The sequence below is a fragment of the Rhipicephalus microplus genome, chromosome X, assembly GCF_043290135.1.
Source record: "Rhipicephalus microplus isolate Deutch F79 chromosome X, USDA_Rmic, whole genome shotgun sequence".
NCBI classification, from domain to species: Eukaryota; Metazoa; Arthropoda; class Arachnida; order Ixodida; family Ixodidae; genus Rhipicephalus; species Rhipicephalus microplus.
The window spans coordinates 151996073-152019107 of record NC_134710.1 but is presented as its reverse complement, the minus strand read 5'-3'; the positions used below and the strand labels follow the sequence as shown (position 1 = coordinate 152019107).

The following is a 23035-nucleotide window of genomic DNA, read 5'->3' as shown; positions in this document are numbered from 1 at the left end:
TTGTCTTTGTTTTTCTCTAACTCTTGTTCTGCTCTTTGTGCAATATGTCTTTTATCATATGGTTACTGCCTCCTCTATATATTTTCGTGCTCTGGGCAATAAACTCAGTTGGAAGTTAGCGCTCGTGTCTTTCGTGTCCTTCTTGTCTCTGTGTTGTCGTTTTGTTCTCGCACTATAACTATCATCATAAGGGACAAAGTTTTGGCAAATAAAAACTACTGTTCTTGAGGGAGGCAGGGTGAAAAACAAATGAAAAGGAGAAGGAAAATGGGCCCAATGCTGACTACCGAATTACCTTACCTGGGTAGGCAAGTGGATCAACACGCACTAATGTTTTGATCATACTCCTGTTTTGATACTGCTGTATAGTACTTTGAGTAGGCATGTTGCTCGTATAAGTAACAATTATTGACGCCACCCCTTTTTCTTCCAAATATCTTAAGAGAACAACAATATATTTCCAGTAATTCAATCCTGGGAAAACTGACAGTGCAATACCAGTGCCGCATGACAAACGTAACATGGGTGAACCTCGTTACAATAAACACAGATATAGTAAATTATCAGTTATATTTAACTAAATATAAACTTTCATTGGTCACACTTTATTTCAATTACATTAGTTCTTTTTATATGAAACTGAAAATGTTGCAGCCACTGTGAGATCTGCTATAATAAAAATATTCTATTCGTGCAAGGCTCAAAACTCCAAAGGTGGCACAGACAGCATAAGCTTTATGAGCAGTACTGGGAAAAGCCACAAAAATCTCATCTTTTTTCAAATAAATGTGACACAGGCCTGCTTTGCCAAAACAACTTTGTTCTGTTGTGATTTCACCTCGTGTTCCAGACTACTTAGTTTGAAATGTCCCAAGGAAACAAGTAGGGTTTATCTTGTTTATATATAGTGTGTTTTAAGCCTAGAATAACACATTTTTACATATAAAATTTTTGCGCAAGCCAGATTGCAGATTTGTTACAGCTGATTTTTATCTATACTGTAGTAAAAATATCGGATATAACAAAAGAAAACCAATGACAGGGATGGAAGTGGACTTCAGTGTTTTGGAGCAGCTCAGGGAGCAGTAATAATAATGCTATTTTATAACAGCTTTGGTGCAGCAAAATGGGAGTTTTGTAGCATGTTTGGAGCACCAAAAGGTGTTTTTTGGAGCAATGAAAGTTAGTTTTAGAGCAGCTTTCTAGGGTAAAACATCATCAATCGAAATTATTTCTGGTAAAAAAATTCCAATTATGTTTCCTAAACAATCAGTACTAATGAGTTGACCAGACTTACCACCCACAAGTGTGTAAGTGTGTTTGTGTGTGTGTGTGTTCTCGTCATACATCACAGCTGACGGAGAACTAAAAAAAAAACGAGAAACAAGCGGTCCTTAGCTCTTGTTTTCATGACCGCTTGACCATCGCAGCGTACTCTGCTTGGCAGAAGTTTGTTATTCCCACTCTTATCAAACACACTACTCTGCTAATCTGTGCTTGGTCTGGAGGGGAGTGAGGACGAGCAATTTACATGGCAAATCCATGCGCACAATACAGTGAGCTGCCCGGCAGCGACAGCGCGGGCAGCATAGGCGCCGCGCTGCACGTAACTAACCAGATGACCGAGCCCACGCAACCGCTCCGTGTTTCAATGAACTGTCAAATGTCGCTTAGTATCAAATCGCGGCAGAGAACTGCACATATGTGTCGCGGAAAACCGATAGTGTCCATACTGGCTATATATCTCAGTCACTGCGCATCCCGGACCTTGTAGTAGTTTCGAAATGCTCGTTGGCGCCGCCACTGCGCGCTGTAAAACAATCGTGCGAGAGTGCCAGCCTAGTATCTTTTCCACACTTTGGTAAAAAGGAAGAAAATAGTTTTTGGTGGTTACTTTGGGCAACATCTGTTGTGGTACTGTATTTGTTCATTCGGGGCAGAGGTGCACGTCCGAAGATGCACATTTTGTACTGGTAAACGAGCACTGCCTTTTAGTGAATGATCATGCCGCGTTCCCCGCTGGTACAAATGAACGAGGTTTCATTGTATCACTAGATAATTCAGTTAGTCGTGTTGACTGCACCATAGTTACAGGAAAACCACGGCAATAACAGCGATGAGGCGAGCACAAGCAAGCCCCACGAATGAATCAAATTACAACGCGATCGAACACTGGATATGGCTGCAGCCGCATCCTTTGCGTAGCCAATGCTCAGTGTTGCGTGTTGCTCAGTGAGCGATAACAATCAGCTATATTTAACAATTTACAATTCCAATTGACAATTATCATGGAAATTGCAATTTATGCACAACCTGGCGCATAATGGTGCAATTGGCACAACACTTCCATTCCTGCAATGACAATCGTTAAAAACTTAATTATCAAACAAACGAGTACACATAACTCCTTCAAATTTTCTTTGAACCATATGTATGGTCTAAAAGCCAGGGACATTCTAAAAATATTGCTAACACCCACTGTTTTTTTAATATATGTATTTAGAAATAGATTGCTGAATTGAAAAAAAAAAGATAAAAACTGTTGTGTTGCTCCCATACAATGTCATGTCATAAATGATGATTTTTATTTGGCTCAAAGCTTGACCGTTTATATGCCAAGCTGCAACAAATTGTAAGGGCCAAGCAAATATATTTAGAGCGACTTTCTAAAACAACTTATTTCAAGGATTTACCAATGCTAAACACATATGACGTAGACGGTTATGGTTGCAGTCATTCTGAAATGACAATTGTGTTTATCGTTTAACAGCATGCAGGTAAAGTTGCATATAGCTCACTTAATGTGATTCGGTGGCAATGACATAGCATTTGCTGGACAACAGAGGTATGATGCGTAACTATTCTCCATGCGTGTTCCATATTTACAGCACAGAAGAAATGCACTTTATGATTCTGTTCACACATGATTGGCAATGGGTATTACAACTTTATTATACTGTCAGTATATATGATCGTTGCAAAGCTGACTAAGCAAGAAATACACAATTATTCTGCCAATTTTTATTTCTGTTATGGCAGTGACATTTGCTACAAGGGAGTGAGAGGCTAAATGGCTTGAAGGAGCGGGCTGCCACGAGAGTGCAAGTAATCGCATCAGCATTCTCACCAATAAGAATGCAACAACTGTGCCATAATTAAAAAATATCAAACTATTCTCCCAACTGGCTCTGGCATTACGCTGAAGTACAATAACTTATTTCCCGCTAGAAATATGTTTCATTATCTCTTTTTCTTTTCAATTTTTTTTTCAAAAAACATTTCTCAGTCACTGGCATGGACATCGGCAGGATTTTGTTTTGCTGCAAGTGGAGGAGAGTGGAGATCTTGAAGCTTGGGTGGGAGGGAGCAAGCACTGGTGTGGCTAGAGGGGGGCAACTGCCCTTTTTACACCCCTCCTGCCAACGCCTATAGCGACTGGTCCTTCAAATAGGAACAAATCTAATGATCTCAAAATCATTGAATGTCAACCATCATTGTTCACGCTTTTTCTTTTTCAACATCAATACGCAGTACCATCAAACACATAAGAGTGTCACACGGTTACTTTTGATCCAGTTCGGGCATTATCCACATCAAGTTTTTACATCGTGACCGGGTCCTATACATAAGCCATTGAAGCGAGTCGTCCAGGGTTGAGAAATTTGATCCCCAAAGGCCTAGCAGCGATCCACAGTGCACCGTACCGTGCGACACCACTATGATAAAAATTCAGCGAGAACACTTCGCACCAAGTAGCGATTGCCGACAGTTATATTTTGGCATTAACCAGAACATTGAGCCTGAAGTGTTGAGAAAACAGAACTGCCAAGCTATTCAACCATTTTTGTTTTCACCAAGAGTAGAAACAATTTACGGCGTCTTTTTTTTTTTCTTTTTCAGTGACGACAGCTAAATGTCTCATTCAACAAAACTTGATGCACAATCGCACAACTCTCCAAGGAGTGAAATGCACAAGAGTGGCTCTCGCGTCTAACGCCGGCATTCCGCAGTGGAGTGTGCGATAAACCTGGCAGAAAAACGAAGATAAGCTATGACGAGTAGTCTCCCATTCTCGATGAATCATAGCTACAAGATCGTAAAACGCGCAGGCTGATGCGTACTACCTCGGCACATATAAGGCGACCGAGTTTCATGCACGTTCAAACCCTGCGTTAAAATCTTAAACCGGAGCGTTCAGACATCACAAATAATTCCAAACATAACCCCAAGAGTAGCAACACGCAACAGCACTTTGCTGCTCGTGACAATGAAGATTTCCAGTCATGACAAACGCATTTTGTAGCTGAATAACCCAATGACGCACAACACGACATAGAGATGTCAAGACCGGCTTAAGCATGTCGCACAACTCTCTCGCTTGGGGCCTTCAACTGAACCCTAACGAAGGCAGTTTTCCCTCACTATAGAACCAACCGTTTCACAAACATGTCGCCAAACTAACAGTTACACGACACTTACGTTCCCGTTCGTCAGACATGGCCAGGCAGCGCGTAAAAATTCCGATAACTTTCGTACGTCACAGCAGATACATACAAAAAATGGCTGACCAGATTGAGGTTAGGTGTCACACCGGAAACACATCTCTCATGCAGTTAATAAAAGTAACACCAGCCTAACGCAACTGAAAAATCATTCACAACTGCAGTCAGGACAGTTTCCGTCACAGTGCGTAAAGAAATGCGAGGAAATCATTATTGAAAATTATATCCATTACCCGCAGCGCAGGTGGAAGCCGCCATCTTGGGAGTAGAACAATTAGGACATTGTTGCCACACTGACGAATTCGCGGTATCAAAACTCATCTTCACTCAGCCGGCTCAGGTCCGACTTCTCAGCGGTTCAGCTGAAACAGCAGTGATGAAGTAACACTGGATCTACGCTGTACGCAGACAGTGGCACATAAGTGCTTATTGATTCTGAAGATGAGTTCGCTGTAAAATGCCCGAAAGCATGTAGGAAGACCTACCACTGTGCACGTTGATTGTTCCTCGTGGTTGATGAGTGACTGCAGGATCCACTCGCTCTCAAGATCGACAAAAAGAGGCCGCGGAGGCGGATAAGTTGTATCCCCTTCAGACTCAATTAGATCTGTCCTTTCATGGATGGATGGTAAAACTTTATTTTGTCAGAAAGCAACTGCGGACGATTCCGTGTTAGATGGCTATCAATCCAAGGTTGGCGGCGATCTGTCGACCTGTGTGGCCCACTCCACGACCCGTAACTGGACGACTGGGTTTCAAAATTTTGTTTCAATGTTCAGACTCACTCTGTAGATTCCACCCCTCCACACAATCTACTTTACAAGGTCGGCAAAGGTAGGACGTTGGGACGGGACAAGTGTATCCCCTTCAAGCACCGTTGGATCTGTCTATGCTAAGCTTCGTTTCACGTATTAGCTTTCTCCAATTTTCAAACTCACTCTACAGAATCCGCCACTCCACTTTACAATCCACCACCCTACAATATTGACAAAGGTAGGATGTTGAGATGGGTCAAGTGTATCCCATTCAGGCACCATTAGATCTGGTTATTCAAATTAAATTTCGTTTCACCATTTTCTCCAATGTTCAGACTCGCTCTGTATTCCGTTCCTCCACAAATTCCACCCTACAAAACCGCGTCAAAAATTAGAGGTTGGGATGAGTCAAGTGTATCCCCTTCAAGCATCATTGGATTTGTTCATTCAAATCAGGTTTTGTTTCATCAATTTTTTCCAATGCTCAGGCTCACTCTGCAGGATTTACCTGTCCACCTTATTATCCAGAAGATGGCAAAGATAAAACTTTTGGTTGGGTCAAGTGTATACCACTCAGGCGCCATTAGATCTGTCCATTAAAGTTTTGTTTCACCAATTTTTTCATACGTTCATAATCACCAAAAAGTGTAAACATGAACAAATTGCATAAATGCAGAGTTTGCACTTCTTCAGAGAGATTTGTCAAATTTACAGAATATACACTTTGTGCGACAAGTCTCTACATGATCGTACTGACCGATTCATAATAATGATAATATTTTATGTAAAAATGCCACGAGCAGTGACGTGCAAGCTAGACTAGGTAGAAAATAAATGTCTTTAATACATGTCTAGTCATGTACATTTTGTCTCTTCACATGAAAAGAACCTTTACAAGCAATAGAAAAATATGCTTTTTCTAAAAGAAACAAAAAACAAATTATGAAAAGCACATGAATACAACGAAAGAGAAATGTATGTAAGTGTTCATTTGTATGAACCACCTAAATTGCTGCCTTGAGCTTCGTCTGATGATGTTCCGATGTATATCAAGTTTAAACCTTAAGTGCATTTTTAGTTATCCTTATATTATTCGTCATTTCCACTTTTTTCTGACCAGTGTCTATGTCACATTGCCCAATAAATTAATTTGTTTTATACGCCCGTTCGTGTTGATGAATATATTCATGTACTTTGCCTCTAATGTAAAGACCCGTGCATGTTGGGGCCTACAGTAAATAAACAACGTAAATAATAACGTATGCAAACACCATGAACAAAGTTTGTTTGTTCTAACAATTTTTCTAAGACACTTACTACGAAGAGAGTTATAATGAAAGTTTTACAAGGCATATCTGGTCAGAAGTGTTTGAAGCTGCACACTGTACATTTGAAATATTTTTGACAGCAAAGCTCCATGCTAGCTCTTCGGTGTTTTATGTGGCGGCATGCTCATGGAAAAAAAAATGCACACATTCTTTAGTGTGATAAACATATAAAGCATAGCATTTGTTTAAAAAAAATACATGCCACATACATATATGATTATAAAGCGTGATAAGCACATAGCACTATGTTCATATGTCTGGTAAAGTTTACTGTTGCACAAGCTGCCACAGTATTGGCAGGTTCCAAAACAGTGCAAGCTGCTGCAACCACTTGGTTGCAACAAAGTGCAAAAGTGATGTCACGAGCCTCCCATTTTTCAAAGAACCAGCCTATGTATAAAAGCAGCAGTCATGTAGTTGGCGGTTGTAATAGCTTCATAAACTGACTCATGAGTCCACTCATCAGACTCAAATCGAGCCGCACTGGTTCTGAGTCCGAGTTTCGTTGGGAAAAAGTTTAGCAAGTTTGAGGTCCAAGTCCGAGTGAGCCCTAAGTGCAAAATACATATTTCTTGAGTGAGTCTGAATGAGCTCCCCTTTTTTTACTACTCTATGGCCCTATGGCTATTCTTCAGCATTACTATAAGACTTATGCCAAGACACACCTATATGCATGTCTACTTAAACATATTTAAATGTACTAGCATTCATATGTAAGCACAATAATTAGTGATCAGAGGCATGTGTTACAGGAAGAGGGTGTGCCTTGACTTCCCCCTGCCATCTCTTTCACGAGAAGTTCTTCACAAAAATATCGCATGATATCGAGTCATACCCCTCAATAAAAATGTCCTTCCTGGATTACAATCACAGCTGATACTCATATTTGAAGGTATCAGATAAAAAGGCTCCACATAAAGCAGCGATTATGGGAGATATTGGTGTTAAGAGCATTGAAGCCATGATCGAAAGATCTAACTATATATACACTAATGCACTCGTGGGTCAACTCGCTCAGACTAGGATTGAGCCATGATCCTAAGTATGAGTGAGTCTCGGAGAGCAATATTTTGGTAAGTTTGAGTCTGAGTGAATGTGGTTGAGAAAAATGTTAGTCTCCAAGTCTCTCCAACTGGGAAAAATTTTAGAGTTCTAGTCCAAGATCTAACTATATATACGCTAATGCACTCGTGGGTCAACTCACTCAGACTAGGATTGAGTCATGATCCTAAGTATGAGTGAGTCTCGGAGAGCAATATTTTGGTAAGTTTGAGTCTAAGTGAATGTGGTTGAGAAAAATTTTAGTCTCCAAGTGTCTCCAACTGGGGAAAATTTTAGAGTTTTAGTCCAAGTCAGTCTTAATTAAGCACAAAATATATATCTTGAGTGAGTCTGAGCAAGCTCTGCTTCTTTTTGCCGATTGATGGCGACTATTGTTCACATTAGGAAAACTGACAAAAAGGATTGGTACATGTTCGTCTATCACAGACAACTTGGGACTGGCATGCTAGAATGTCTCCAATTAACCAACCACAATGTGCAGATCATGTTTTGGTTAGGTCTTGGACAAGAATGTGACAAAAGTGGTACATAGGATGCATCACAGTGTACCACAGCAACAATGACATTGTCACTATCATAACCTTAAACAATCAAAAATGACTGCGGCTGCTACCTGAATTTTTAGGGTAGCACTGTCTTAGCCATGCATGGCGAACAAATTGATAGAAAGATTTTAGAGGCAGCTGAAATTCAGAGGCTGGGGGACAAATGCGTAAGCAGGCCTTCCGTTTCCCTCTCAAATAAGGAAATAAGCTACCTACAGCGCATACCTTTTCAATAGTTTTAATCCGTGCTTCAAACTGTTCTTATATTTCATTTTAGTTTTTAACGTTTTAGACATTTTTTACCTTTCGTGTGTGTGCTGCCTTGGCTTCTCTGGCTTTGATGTGCTTGCCCCGGTTAAGTTCAATTATATTTTCTCACTTCTTTCATATTGGAGGTGTACTTTGTGGCATAAGAATTTTAGATGGCGCCTTCGGTTGATTGTCTTTTTGGCAAGCAGTTGTCACATCGTTTTCATCACTTTTTTTCATGTTATTTTTCTGTTGTTTCGATGCGTGCCTTCAAAAAGGCCCTGCATTTGAAATAATAGTGAGTTCAATGCTGTGTGTGTGTCCTTCCTAGATGTTTCGTCTTTTTTTTTTTTTTTGCGCTGGTAAATCTGTCTTAATCATAAAGCAACTCACCCAAGCAGCAGTTTTAGCACTGACTATGTAAACGCTCTTTCTGCAATGACTTCTGAACTACCAGCTCGCAAGAAACGAGAATGCGCCTTCACTTGCAAAAGACAATGCTGACACAGGCAGCATCTGCTAGCGAGTTTCTTGATTGAAAAAAGCTTACTGCTCGCTCTGCATAACTGTTCACTGGCCAATGTAGTGCCTGTGGGAGATTTCTTTTGTGCAGAATTGAACAATATAGATCCGCAGTGTGCGCATTGAGCATTGACTAAAAGTGGACTGCATCCCTCGCCCCTTTCTCTGGTTTCATGCCAGTGGATCTGAAATGTCCTTCCCTACATGCTTCGCTCCTACCCAGTTTTTCTTTTTTGCAGCAACATTAAGCTGAATGCTTTCGGACGAAGGACAAAATAGACACGAACAGGCTGTGTCTATGTGTCTAGCGCCTGCATATGTCTATTTTGTCGCAAGTCTAAAAGTTTTGCACTTGATGGCCCTGAAGTATGGAGTACCAATTACTAGCTCAAACCCATAAATTCAGATGAGCTAATATTATCTGCAAAGCTATCAATGTTAATCACATGTACAGCACAACCGTCTTGGCTGGCCACAAATATGTATAAATACTAAAAATGTTTTACTGAATGGATATATACCAAAAATGCAAAAAAAAACGGCAGTTGCATTTCTTGATGTTGCTTGTGAAAAAACTTCGAAGCCTAATAGCAAAGCATAAAGACACATTATAGATGAACAGAGAACTTGATCTTATAAATGGGTCTGCCCAAAACTGAAAAAAAAATGGCAGTTGTATTTCTTGATGTTGTTTGCGAAAAAACTTCGTAGCCTAATAGCAAAGCATAAGGACACATTATAGATGAACAAAGAACTCGATCTTATAAATGGGTCTGCCAAAAGGCAAAACAGCTGAACCCACACTTTCCACCAAAATGTTATGGGGAGAGGCATTGCAGAATATATTTACAAGGTATGTATACAGACACCTAGAGTCAGGCATACAAGGCAGATCCAAATCCACGCTAATATCAGTGAATGTTGTCTTCGTCTTTGCTCTCCTCCTCTTCACCTCCGATAGCGCTTGTAGGAACATTTAACAAACATGCATATGGCCAATCACAAGGAAGACATATGTGCACATTCTCTGTGAAGTAAATGTTGGCAAGTATACATCATTCACCAATAGCACACCTGCTTGAATTTATTATGTTTTATGTGTGAATGCTTGCTTATGTGTGAATACTTATAAAATTGTAAACAAATTGTCCAATTTTCTCAATGTACTTCCTTGACGACTTTAAAAGGTGCTTTTTCGATAACATTTAACTAGCAATTATTTTAAAACAAGATGCATGAACCAATAACACATATATTTCCCTTTATTCAACATATCTTGTAATAATGAAGCCCATTTGTACAACACTAATTCAAAATGTCTCCCTAATAAAAAGAGACGCGCATTTCACACAGTCTATGTTCACCTAAGACGCCCATTGGGAGACCCACAACAGTTCTAAACGTAGACACTGTCCTCCATTTTGTCCAATGACCCAAAGAGGTTTTGGCTCGCAATTAGCTTTTCGGTTCTTGACACGATTATCCTCGTTAACTTTATTGGCTAGGCTATTTCGAATTACGGCTATCTCTCCATTCACAAGAACACATTTACCTAAGAAGCCCAGAGAGGCCCCACCCAGGTGACCGAAGCATGGCAGAAGACTGCCTCCACAACTACAGAAATAGTCCTGCTCATGCACTTGCCTGTGTTCACTAAAGGCACAGTCAGCGGCCATCCGGCTCACGATGTTGGTCTTGAGTGTCTGTGCTTTGTTCCAGCAAGCTTGTGTGCATGCGCTTTGAAGGAGGAAAGGATGGATCACCCCCTCCAAAAAGCTCATCACATGTGTGCTTTGTTATTGAACACTTGACCCAGTTAAGGTATTTGTTAGTTATGTTACTCATTAATACAAAGTTTTTAGAAAGTACTTGCATGTACTCATTCCCACTTAAAAAAAAAAATCTTCAGCACTTGCATTGCATTGCATTTGCATGGAAAGCAAATCGAATACAATAAATTTTAAATATTTGTCAAATATTTTCTAATACTTCAGAGTGAAATTACATTAAAAACATGCAGAAAATTCCTAAGCATATTCTTACGAGAGAGGAATGTGAAAGCATTTCTTTTAACTAGATTGGTGGAGCACTGGAGGGGTGCTGCTAAGTAGTATTTCCAAGACCTCTTATAAGTATGATAGAATCCAGAGGCCAAATCGTGTTTATTTACATGATTTGGTACAATCGAAGTGGCCTCGACAAAACTTGACATGTTGGCACTGGCGCCTGTGACGGTGGAAGAGATCATGTTTCCCAACACACTGCATTTGCAGACATCGGATGAGTGTACACTTTTGGATACCTCGCTAAATAACACTTGCATGTTAAAAGATAATGCAAAACATGGCCCGAAAAATTATGGACCATTTCCCCAAAGGGAACCCTGATAGCATGCGAAGCAGCAGCGGTGTGCATGGCCTTGACCCTGTTGAAACGGGCGTCGATGTGGGTGCTGGAAGAATGATTTGAAGCAAAACTTGGTGTAGCCTTTACTCGAGTAAACATGTCTTTGAAATGCAATGACACGGGAGGCGGGTTGGGTTTCCTGTAAGTTTCATCGCAGAAATACTCTTCGCTCGATCTGCGCTCGAACATTGCAAGCGTGGAGAGGGCAAAGCAAGAGTGATGATACTCGGTGAGCAGTGACAGGCTACGGACAGAGTGACGTCAACGCGCGTGCACTGTGAGGAAAGGCGTGACCTACTTCGCACTGTCCCAACACCTCCAGCTAGGGGAGCGTGGTGCGCATGGAGGGACAGCGTTACACAGGATAGTCAAAGAGCCGCTTTACATCTAAAAGAAAATTTATGGCAATTTGTACACTTGGTGGCAGTGCACTTTCCGTTGTGTGAAAATGGAACTATGCTGCCAGCTGTCGCACAACGTCATGCGAGTGATGCAACAGGTTGTATTGCCACAAGTCTGAATAACTTTACACTTCACTGTTTTTCGGGTGATTCTAGTAAATGTTCATGCCGCAATAAATTCGCGATGCTAGGACATTACTCAGAAAGCACACTTCACAAAATGAGTTGATCAAGTACGAAACTGAAACCACATTTGCGGCATTATCAAGAGCTGACTGAAAGGGCCAGAAGTAGTGACATTGCCATCACAAAATGGTGATGAAATGCATATAAACATTTCTTTTTTTTTTTTTTGCTGCAACATAGACTTTCCATAAAGGCATAACATTTTGTGCATAAAAGTATCGAATGTGTGCTGTTAGGCTGGTGTTGTGTATGAAATGAAATAGTGTCTTGTGAAATGTGTTGTCATGTACCCAGCAGTGATAGGTGGTTGTGTCAATGTAGTGAAAGCTGGCTTGCAGGAAGTGACGAGAGCGTTCCAACTATAGACCCATTTCATGTTTGTAAACACAGGTAGGCTGAAGTCGACATTATGGGTAAAATTATAGCGACGTCCGCACGTAACTTCTGCCATAAGCGCTGAGGGCTGTGATATACACCAACAGAACGACGTTGTGAGACATCATAAGCGTTGTGAAAGCCATAAGCGCTGAGGGCTGCGATGTGCGCCAACAAACAAAACTAAGTTGTGAGACGCGACTCACATCCAACCACGACGCAGTTCGTAAGCATATCGTTTTTTTCTCTCGTTGCTTTAGAACCGAGAACTGAGAAACACCGCATGCACCATTGAAAACCCAGCAGAAACTGCGGTAGGCAGAGCGTCTTTTGACTACCAAGACAGTACCACCACATTTTCATGAAGTAAGTCCGGTGGAATTTGTCTATAACCCTTGGCATGCCCATACAAGATGGTATGCATCTGCTTGTATCACTGGACTGGAACAGTATGGACAAGTAGGACCAACTGGTAAATGAGACCAGTTTCACGTTGACATAACAGCCAGTGTAAGAGCCTCCTAAGCACTACATCCTCTTCCCTAACAAGGTGATGGGTAAAAGAGCAAACACATTGTGGGATAAGAGCACGTGTATCCTCCCCCAGAAAACTTTTACAGGCACAAAGTGAGTTTAGGGGCTGAGGTGTATGGGGAATAGATGGAAGGTCCATATTAGGAGGGCAGCGTGGCTGCTGGTCAGCATCAATATTGTGAGGGTTTGCAGCATGGCCTTAAGTCTAGTGTACCCTGATGCAAGTATCTGTACTACAGTTCATCTTATGTATCACCTTGCATGTTCAAACATGCTCATTTCGTGCTTGACTATGATCTGTCTGTGTGAATGTTTCCCGTAGAGTGGAAATGTTGATGCACCTACTTTTATTATAAAAGCTCATATCAAGGAAAAGTTATTCCATGCACTGGACAGCTACATCCAATCTATTTTGCATGCCCAAAAGCTGCATCAGTGAGTGGTGCTAAGGATGGAAGGAAATCTTCAGCTGCCTGTCACCTAGAAAACTTAAGCGTACCGAAAATGAGAAAATATCCGGATCTTAATGACAAGCTTGCAGGCGTCAAGCGGCTTTGTAGACAGAGCTTGTCAAGTTGAGTTTTGCAAGAATATGATTTACGATAATCGTACTGTGCCGATGAAACGAGAAATATCGAGACAAGAAACGTGGTAAACCGAGATGATCGTACACGTTCAAACATTTTACAGTCTATGCTATGAAGCGACACTCGATCGAGGTGTAACCAGGAGTAACCTTAAAGCTAGCACTAACTGTGTGATGGAAGGAAAGAAACTGCCAGCAGAATAAATTTCACTTTCTCTGAGAATGCACTATGCTTGCCTTTTTCTTCTGATCATCAACATTGCAGCATGCTCCTTTTAAATGATCTTGTAACATGATATGCAGATGCACTTTTATTTAGAACTAGAAAACTGGGTGAGTGTTACATTCAATTAAATATTGTATAAGCACATGCTACCCTTTGCATTTTAACACTGCACTCTTTCTAGTCTGTGCGCAGTGATCAAGCTTCCATGTTCAAAATACAGAGTGTCAAGGGGTGGTGACAACTGTTAACCTTTGAATAGGTCGAAGTTCACAAAGACTATTGGGTTTCTGAACATCCTTTCAAAATGCAGTAATTTGATTTTAAGGGCATGAAACCATCACGTTTTCTGGAAATTTTTTCAAATAGTAAAATTCCAGTGTGAATCAAATTATATATTTTTGAAAGAAATATACTTTTTTAGAGTCCAGGAAACATTTCGGAAGGAATATTCCCTGTGCACTAAGAAATTATATTTATTTCGAAAATGCAATACCAAACAGCCTAAGTAGCCACTCTTTTGCCAATTAGAAAGAACACTAGAAAATATTTGAAAGTCCGAACATTGGCACACACTTGCAATTTACCTATTAATTACCATCCCATCTCACCAACTAGCACAGCCTGCAAAATGTTCAAACGTATACTATCATTCCAGTTAATGACGTTTCTTGATTCCACCTTGCTCATTTCACCGGTACAGTATGATTATTGTAAATAATTTTTTATAAAACTCCTCACATACATGCTGGCTTCAAGCAGTTTTTGGCAATATAGCAGTGTAAATACCAGCACAAATGCTAACACCCCAAATCTAGAAGTAGCACTGAATGCCAGCAAATATACCTGGAGGCAACGGTCCTGAGGCAATTTGCCCAATGTAGCTCCATGACAAACTTGCATATGTATCACCTGGTCAGAGCAATTTATTATGTAAACACGTACACTCATTCTGTACAAAACATGACATATTGACTCCGCTGCAAGTAGATTAGGAGCAACAGTTGCACTGGAAAGTAATAAAACACAAACCGTACTTTAAAAAAATGTACAAACGTCTTTCAGTGTTAGGATTTACAAAAATATGCTGCAATTTGGGTTTAGCAAGGCGCAAGGCTACAGTCACTATGTACACTCACACATCACTACAAGGTGCTGCAATTCTACAGCAGAGCAGCTTCTGTACCACAGAACAATCCTTCAAATCGTAATAAGGTTTTGCAACATTGTCAAGCTTCACCTCACGTAACCATTAACTGCAAACCTTGAATTAACATATGCCAATTATTATAGCTTGAACTTAGAATACATAAATAGTGTTAAAATCATGTTTAGTAAAGTGAATTCAACCAGAACTGCTATGTGCAAGCAGATTCCTACATTTAATCTAAAGCGACCATAACACAGTAGTCCTTGTAACTATGAGCAAATGGCATAATAAGGTTAGTCACCCCCCCCACCCCAGTAGCTAAGCTACCACTACAGGTCCTAAAGCGTAAATTTTGGCAAGCTCTACCAAGTTTAAATTATGAAGGAAAAATTTCTTCCACAGCAGTACCGCACGTATGGACGTTCATATCGACCATGTGTTTTTAGACTTCTAGAATGGTGTTCCAACATTCAAAATTTTACATTGTTCATTGGCTATCCATGCGAAGCATCTCCAGGGTTTGGTTTGATGTTTTGCAAAAACACCTGCCTTATTGCAGTTGCTGCAGTATCACGTGAACCTCCCAATATTTTTTTTTTTGTCTCTGTGCTACAGTTGCCAATCAATGCAATTGGTTTTGCTTTTAAAATCACTTGTAATATCTTCATGAAAGCATGTGACTAAAAAAAAAGGTATTACAATAAGTTCTAGATATGCCCCACATCAAACGCACAACTGAAAGACAGAAACTGCGATGAAAAGAAAGCTTGCATGAAGTTTTTCGTGAGTTGTATGACTGTTATATCTAGGTTCAACAGTTTAGAAATTTATTGGTCCCAAGAAAATTTTAAATTAACCTATTGAAGTGAGAATGAAAACATTTCACTGCTCTAAAGAAATACTGTGAGGACAAAATGCAACACAAGTGCACCTCAAATAAAGGATTCAAAATGCTTTAACAACCCATTCCAAATAAAAAATTATGCTAGGCTGCATGATGATGCAGAACAAGATGCATCTGATAATTTAGTATGAAAGTCTGGGTTATGCATAGTCATCCTAAGGTTCAATGACATTGCTTAATGAATAATAAAAAAAACACTCAGGAACTGGCAATTAAAAGTCTAAAGAGAAGAGTGTAAACAAGTATTAGAAAGGAATGTGACACAGTTGTGAAAGAATATAGATGCCACACATTCAGAAAACTAGACAGATAATAATAATAAAAAGACATTTCAGTATGCCAGAAATGTTCTCTTCACATTTTCATAAAACTGCACAACATGGCAACACTAAAATAAAAGTGGAAAATTTTAACATACTTGACAATGCACAAGCAATTTATCATTATGTAGTCAGCTGACCACAATAAATGACCATGAGTACCAAATCATATGTCTATCGTATCTAGAAATGGTTATAACAGGATGAATAATTAACCATTGGCCCACCTATTTCCCTTATACTAAAAGTAGAGTATAAGCTTACAAGCTCCATTACTTCCATAATTCTCAATCTTGGCATGCTTGTGACGCAGCTTATAAAAAAGCAATAGCTTCAAGCATACAAAGTATAACCAGAAGTAATTTTTAGGCCAACAGGGTTTGACAAGTGGACAGTGAGGCTTGCCAGCACGCGCAGCAGCTTTAATCTTTACAAACATACACATAAATATACAATGCTGTTCACTCATTGTCAAAAGTATTTAGGCTGGACTGCACATGGATTAGAGCAGAATGCTAGTATGTGAGCCATGGGCACCCAAAGCAAACCCAACACATACCCAGCATGTATACACAGAAGATAGAGAACTCTCTTGCTCTTCAGGGTTGTGCAACTCCAGGACTGTAGAGGCAGCATCGCCACATGGCTCAGCAATAGCTATGAAGACAGAGGCCAGTATACTCTTGACAAAGGTTGCCACAAAAACTACATGCTCGAATTTGGGTTAACGCAAGCACTGTGGTACAAGTTTCGATTCCAGAGATAAAAAATGAAAGTGAGCCACTCCACATGACACATCAACGTCCAATTCACTGTCGTGCACACTTTCTCTAGCTCACCGACTTGTCTAATACCCCTGTCACACGGCAAATATGATGACATTCGCTTGTAATGTCATCCGTTTGCTGCCACACAGGGAAACTAATGACATTTGACAAGAGTGACATTTTCTTTCGAATGAGTTCCTGAAACACATTCGCATTTGATTTCAGACCGAATGAGTAGTCTCGATGTCAGGGACTTTTATGGAAATGACTGTTAACTTATGTAAACGCAACTTTTAACATTTGTAAATATCTTGTTCTTTACTAGATCAACTTATTACTGGTTTTATAACACATAGCATGCGCAAGCGTTTCTAAAAAAAAAAGCTACTCTTAACTACATAGACTGGACACTGGCCACATTTCATTTTCGCTCTCTTGTCGTTGTTGCTTGTATTGCGGATGTTGATTGTCAAATTGCACGTGTTGTGGTGACCAAGGGGGTGACAACACGAAATCGCTGCCGCCGTCTCATTTTTGCAGCCGGGAATTCAGTCATGCGCCCTGCTTCATTTCACTGTACTATACCTGTACTTATGCACGGTCATACCGCTTTGCCATGTTGGTTTTCGAGTGTGTTGTGCAGCTGTGGCAAGCAGTGTAAAATGGCTGCGTTTATACTCTAGGAGCATCTTTTTACCCATAAAAATTTTTATTGTGGATACGCGCATGTTACATGCAAGATGTAGTATATTTTTATTTCTCCTAAAATTCACGGCTCAGGAGGGCTAACGTCTTGGTCATCATTACAAAATGACATCTGTTTTCGTCGTGTGACAGCATGCAGGTAAAAAGAAATTAGGTCTGCTTGATGTCATTAGTTGATTGGTTGATATGTGGGGTTTAACATCTCAAAATCACCATATGATTATGAGAGATGCCGTAGTGAAGGGCTCCGGAAATGTCGACCACCTGGGGTTCTTTAATGTGCACCCAAATCTGAGCAAATGGGCCTACAGCATCTTTGCTTACATTGAAAATGCAGCCGCTGAAGCCGGGATTTGATTCCATGGCCTACGGGTCAGCAGCCAAGTACCTAAGCCACTAAACCACCGCGGCAGGGCAATGTGATTCGTTGTTAATGACATTAGATTTGCCGTGTGACAGGGGTATTAGGCTGCTGTTACTCTCATGCTACAAAACGAGTTGTACTGCTGTGCTACAAAGTTGGGCACAAATTTTTATCAGTGAAGCTCCTATGGTGAATGTATGAATTTTATAGAAACTGTAGATACTAAATTTCTCCACTCATGAAATTGATGTCTGTAAAGCAAAATAATGTCAACACAAACAGCCAAGTCACAATCACTGAACTAGAGCTAGTTCCCCAATCTAGCACTTAGTTAAAAACCCTTCAATCCTTCCATTACAAGCTCAGTTGCTTTACTGTCCTCGCGCCTCAAACAATATTATTCACTGCATTTGCTTTCTATATCTACGACATTATGCCAGGCATACAATATAGGCACTACACCCAGCAAAACACTTCTTTAAGGTTATCACATCTACAATAACTAACAAGGGTGGAAGCATATTGCAATGGCCAGTGAAAACTCCAGACATAGAAAAAAAAAATAACTGAGTTCTAACAAATAAGCACTGGTCCACAAGAAACATGACTGCAGAGTTACATAAAAGAAAAAAGTGAAAGCCTCCACTGTTTCACACATACGGAAACTAGTCACCAGGTACTGCTTTTAATTTTCTAATCTTCCTGCGGTGTTTAAATAATTATTGTTGGTTCAACTAATTTAGAACACCTTTTAAACACAAGAAAGAGGGATGAAAAAAAGGATGCACTATATTAGTTGCAGCACTACTTATATACAATCTTTATTAATTGACTTTGTTAGTATAGCTAAACCATGAAAGAGTCTGTGCACAGCATACATGAATATTAGCATACAACTAAAATGCATGACAACACAAAAAACATAGTGGTGGAATATCTTCTGCCCAAGCAGAGACGACATCATAGCAACACATTCTAACTACACCATGAAAACTGAGTTGCTATAGATCTACCTTATGAATATGACTGCAGTACACACTTAATTTGTGATAGTTGAAACAAATATAAATACCAATACGAGTTAAAAATGCAAAAGAGCTCACTGATGAGCCAAATCTCGTGTCCAGTGCATTCGTTCAGTTTCATAAGCCACTCATTCAAAAAATACTAAAAAAAAATTAAGAGGGCCCTGCAACACTTGTCAGAGTAATCACGGAATGATCACAAAAACATAGTTTACTACCTCGTGAACTGTTTGATGCAAAGAAGTTTTCAGATCTATCAAGTGTAAATGGAGTTATAAAGATCTTTTGCATGCTCCAAGTGCTTTTTGTCTTCTTTCATTCCAACGAATGCTTGAACCTACACAGGGAAGCATGACAAAGGGGGCAAAGTACTACATCAGTGAGCAACATGACCTTGACTGTTTCCAGTAATATCTGAGCTTTTACGTTCCAAAACTGTGATATGATCATGAGGAATGCCATAGTTAAGGGCTCCAGAAATTTCGAAGCTCTAGTTTTCTTTAATGTACACTGACATGACACCATACACGAGTTTCTACCATTTCGCTTCTATTGAAATGTTGATTGATATGTGGGGTTTAACGTCCCAAAACCACTATATGATTATGAGAGATGCCGTAGTGGAGGGCTCCGGAAATTTAGACCACCTGGGGTTCTTTAACGTGCACCCAAATCTGAGCACACGGGCCTACAACATTTCCGCCTCCATCGGAAATGCAGCCGCCGCAGCCGGGATTCGAACCCGCGCCCTGCGGTTCTATTGAAGTGTTACTGCTGCGGCTGGGATCAAACCAGTGACCTTCAAGTCAGCAGCGAAGCACTGCAACCACTGTACCACCATGGTGGACCTCCTTGACCATTCAACCCCCCCTCCCCTCCCACCACCTTTAATGTGTTTGCACACTTTCTGTAGGATGGTGATGAACATGGTGGCATGCTCTGCGAGTACCTGGTGAGCACTGGCTTTGTCCTGCATTATAGACAAATTCAGATAATGCATTTCCAAGCCAATTCACTTAGCTAAGCACAATGCGATGCCTGGCAAGGTGTCTTAATAGTATGAAACATAAAAAAAGAAAGCGTGCAATGTGAACGGCACCAGCAGTTTTCGAAGCAACAAAAGGCATTGCCAAGTGCTGTAATGGTGAACCCAGGATAAGACAAGTGACCCGCTAAGGCAAGTAATGTTTGAAATAGTAGTCGTGGAATATGCAACATAATGCCTCTCATAAAATTAGGAGAAACTAATGAAGGCTGATAGAGGCCCAAAGTTCCAAGATAAGTACCTTTCCAGTTTTAAGGGCAAAGCTCCTAAAGGCATGGGTCTGTACATCCCTTTTATGTATGTACATGGTCACCTATAGTTCCACCTTTGCCAACTGCCCACTACTTCGTCCTAGCAACATTCCACTACGCCCAATCACCGATCTACGACTTCACCAACAATAAAGCAAATACTGTTGAGAAGTAGCCAATATGAAATGCAAGACGGTCGTGTCCTTATACCCAGGTGCACATTAAAGAACCATAAGTTGTCCCACTGTGTCCATCCCTAGTTTGTACGTGACCTCCTGTAGTTCCACCTTTGCAAACTGCGACTACATCGTCATTGCAAACATCCCACTACGCTCCATTACCGATCCATCACTTCAATGACCATAAAGCCATTATAATGAAGGCTGAACGAAAGCGACGCATAGCTATTACTTACAAATAATAAAATTTCTTGTATAAATATATACAGTGTGTCACATCCTTGCTGATGTAGTGGGCGATAATCACAGATGGTTCACGGCTCAGCTACGCAATCCTCCAGCGCTTCACCCCACTCATCATCATTCACTTCGTCAATATGCTGCGATTTTTTTCTGAAGAGAGAAACATGTATAGTTTATTGTGATAGCAATTATATGGACACTCTCAGCTGAATTTTGCTGTCGAAATCACTTATCGTCTATGTATACTTATCTATATATATATGAAAACGAAAAAACAAATCCAGGAAAAGACTCTGGAGCGCGAAATCGAACGTGAGAATTCTGAATTGTGCGTGCGAGGCATTAGCCACTGAGCCATGAAGGAGCACTTTCTTGAAAGTCCAAACAGCAAGCTACTTGTCTACCACTTACCACTCGTTACGGGCATCTCGGGGGGAACTATCGTGTTTCCAGCATTATCAGCAAGATGGCACAATGAGCGCGCGTCGCCACGTTGTCATGATGCGGCAGCGCGCACAAGCTGGACGCTCATGCGTGCGCTTATCTCGCGGTGGGGACAATCGTACGTCTTGACTGGCCTTGGGCTTTCGCCGGAACAGTTCTGCTGTAGTTACTGGGCGCACAAAGGTCACTGCAATCATTGCACAGCCTCCGTTTGCAAAAAGGGCATGCTTTTCAGACACGGCGAAGTAACAACTGAGGCACTTATTAGCGTTCATCTGTACCTGTGAGTATGTTTCGTGCATCATTTGTGCGTGAGAAATGCGGGGCACGTTTAGATCTGCTTGCTATTTTGCACGTGACCTTTCAATTTGTTGCTATGGCGTTCATTACTTTGCCTTTGCGGCAAAGCTGTGACTTAATTTATTGACCTCAAAACAAACATATATACTACAGGGAATGTCTTCACGATCATGAAATAAGCCAATGGCATTGTCTGTCACTATAATTACACAGTCGGCCCCTTTGACAGCGTATTATGTCAAGGGAAGTGTGGGAAATTTTAGGCTGCTTTTGAAATTAAATTGAAAATTTTCTACTGCATGCAGCACAATACTCATGTTCACATGCAGTATTTTCAGACTGTGTTCATAATGTGTTGCAGGGCCCCTTTAAGAGGACAACAAATGGCTGTGCAGAGACGTGCCATAGATAGTAAAAGCACTCACGTCAGGCAAACTTTAGCTTCCAATGTACAAGTACAATAAATGATGCAAGAAAGTTTATCTACAAGCAAAATTGTTATAGCCGCCCTTATTTCCAACGCAAAAAATTGCAATGGTCTTACAGCAAACTAATATTTGCAACATGTACCAACCAGCCCAGATCTACAATATGTAAAGATGTGATCAAAGATGGACAACACAGTTTCTTAAATATACACATTTCAGTGTCCACAACTTGTGGCAGATGAGGCATCTGCCAAGTACTACACTGCTCAAAAAGTCACAAAAAAAAGTGCAACATCAGTAGATATAACAACAAATTCTTGTAAAGCAGAAGTCCAATTTAGTGCACAAACAAATCCAAACAAGGTCAAACATCTACACATGCACGGCGAGTCGTAAAGGGTGTTCTACATCCATTCCAAAGGAAGATAGGTCCAAAGCTGCTACGGAGGCAGTCCACTACTTTGTGCTTAAAAAAACACTATCCACAAGCTCATAGCTTCAACTGTTCAGCAGTTCACCCACACATACACAGTAGTTCACCCACACATACACAGTCTCTCACATTTGCGAGGATAATCAGCGTGCTTGAAACTGGAGAAGATGGGATCGCAGACTGCAACGCGAGGTCCCTCCAATAGTACTGGAAACTCGAGGGGGATTTAAGATGTTGTCAAAAGACTGCGACGTAGTAGGCACATCCCGCAAGGGCATTACTGTATGATTGGTCCGCTCCTGACTACCTGGGAGGTTCTCAGATGAACTGAATTGCTGCAGGGGGCTGGTGGAGTTACGATAGGGCACAGATGATGTTGGGCCAGTGGACGGGATCAGACTCTGCAAAAAAAAAAAAAGAAAATCCTCACATTAGCCCCAGCTGCTGGCGAAATGGCTACACTAACCCAAGCTGCCACAATTCACACAGAAAACAGTGGGAAAAATTAAATTATAACAACCTGAGAAATGTAGAGACATGCTGACACATGTACAGAAGGAAATTTTGAAAAATGTGCGCCTTAGCCAAGATGCATGAAATTAACACATCGAAGAATGTAATAAATTGTGTGGGGCCAACTCGGCTAGCTGTGAATTCAGGCCTTTAGATGGGAGATTTGATGGTGCAGTCACGTATTTCTTCTTCTTGATTCATTTCTTCTTCTTGATTTCAACTATGATATCCTTCACTCCGGTTTGTTCCCTGACCCACTCTGCTCTCTTTTTGTCTCTTAAGGTTACACC

The 23035-nt window shown here is 40.7% G+C and overlaps 2 protein-coding genes across 4 annotated transcripts in view; both read right to left on the bottom strand.

Moving 5' to 3' along the window:
• Uev1A (Ubiquitin-conjugating enzyme variant 1A) overlaps positions 1–5007 on the bottom strand; it is a 47008-nt gene extending 42001 nt beyond the window's left edge. The window contains exon 1 of one of the 3 annotated variants that reach the window (XM_075878013.1): positions 4988–5007. Coding sequence is in view for 2 of the 3 variants with exons in the window: in XM_037428399.2 (XP_037284296.1) it covers positions 4736–4823 (88 nt within the window). In the remaining variant the exon portion in view is untranslated. Of the gene's footprint in view, positions 1–4479; positions 4662–4735; positions 4881–4987 lie in introns of those variants that run through there. The other 2 variants (XM_037428399.2, XM_037428400.2) reach the window with 2 other exon arrangements.
• A 9575-nt stretch (positions 5008–14582) lies between these two features.
• LOC119177040 (docking protein 5) overlaps positions 14583–23035 on the bottom strand; it is a 41482-nt gene continuing 33029 nt past the window's right edge. Inside the window, exon 7 of the mRNA XM_037428398.2 lies at positions 14583–22633. Coding sequence (XP_037284295.1) covers positions 22376–22633 — 258 coding nt within the window. The 3' untranslated portion in view covers positions 14583–22375. The remainder of the gene's footprint in view (positions 22634–23035) is intronic.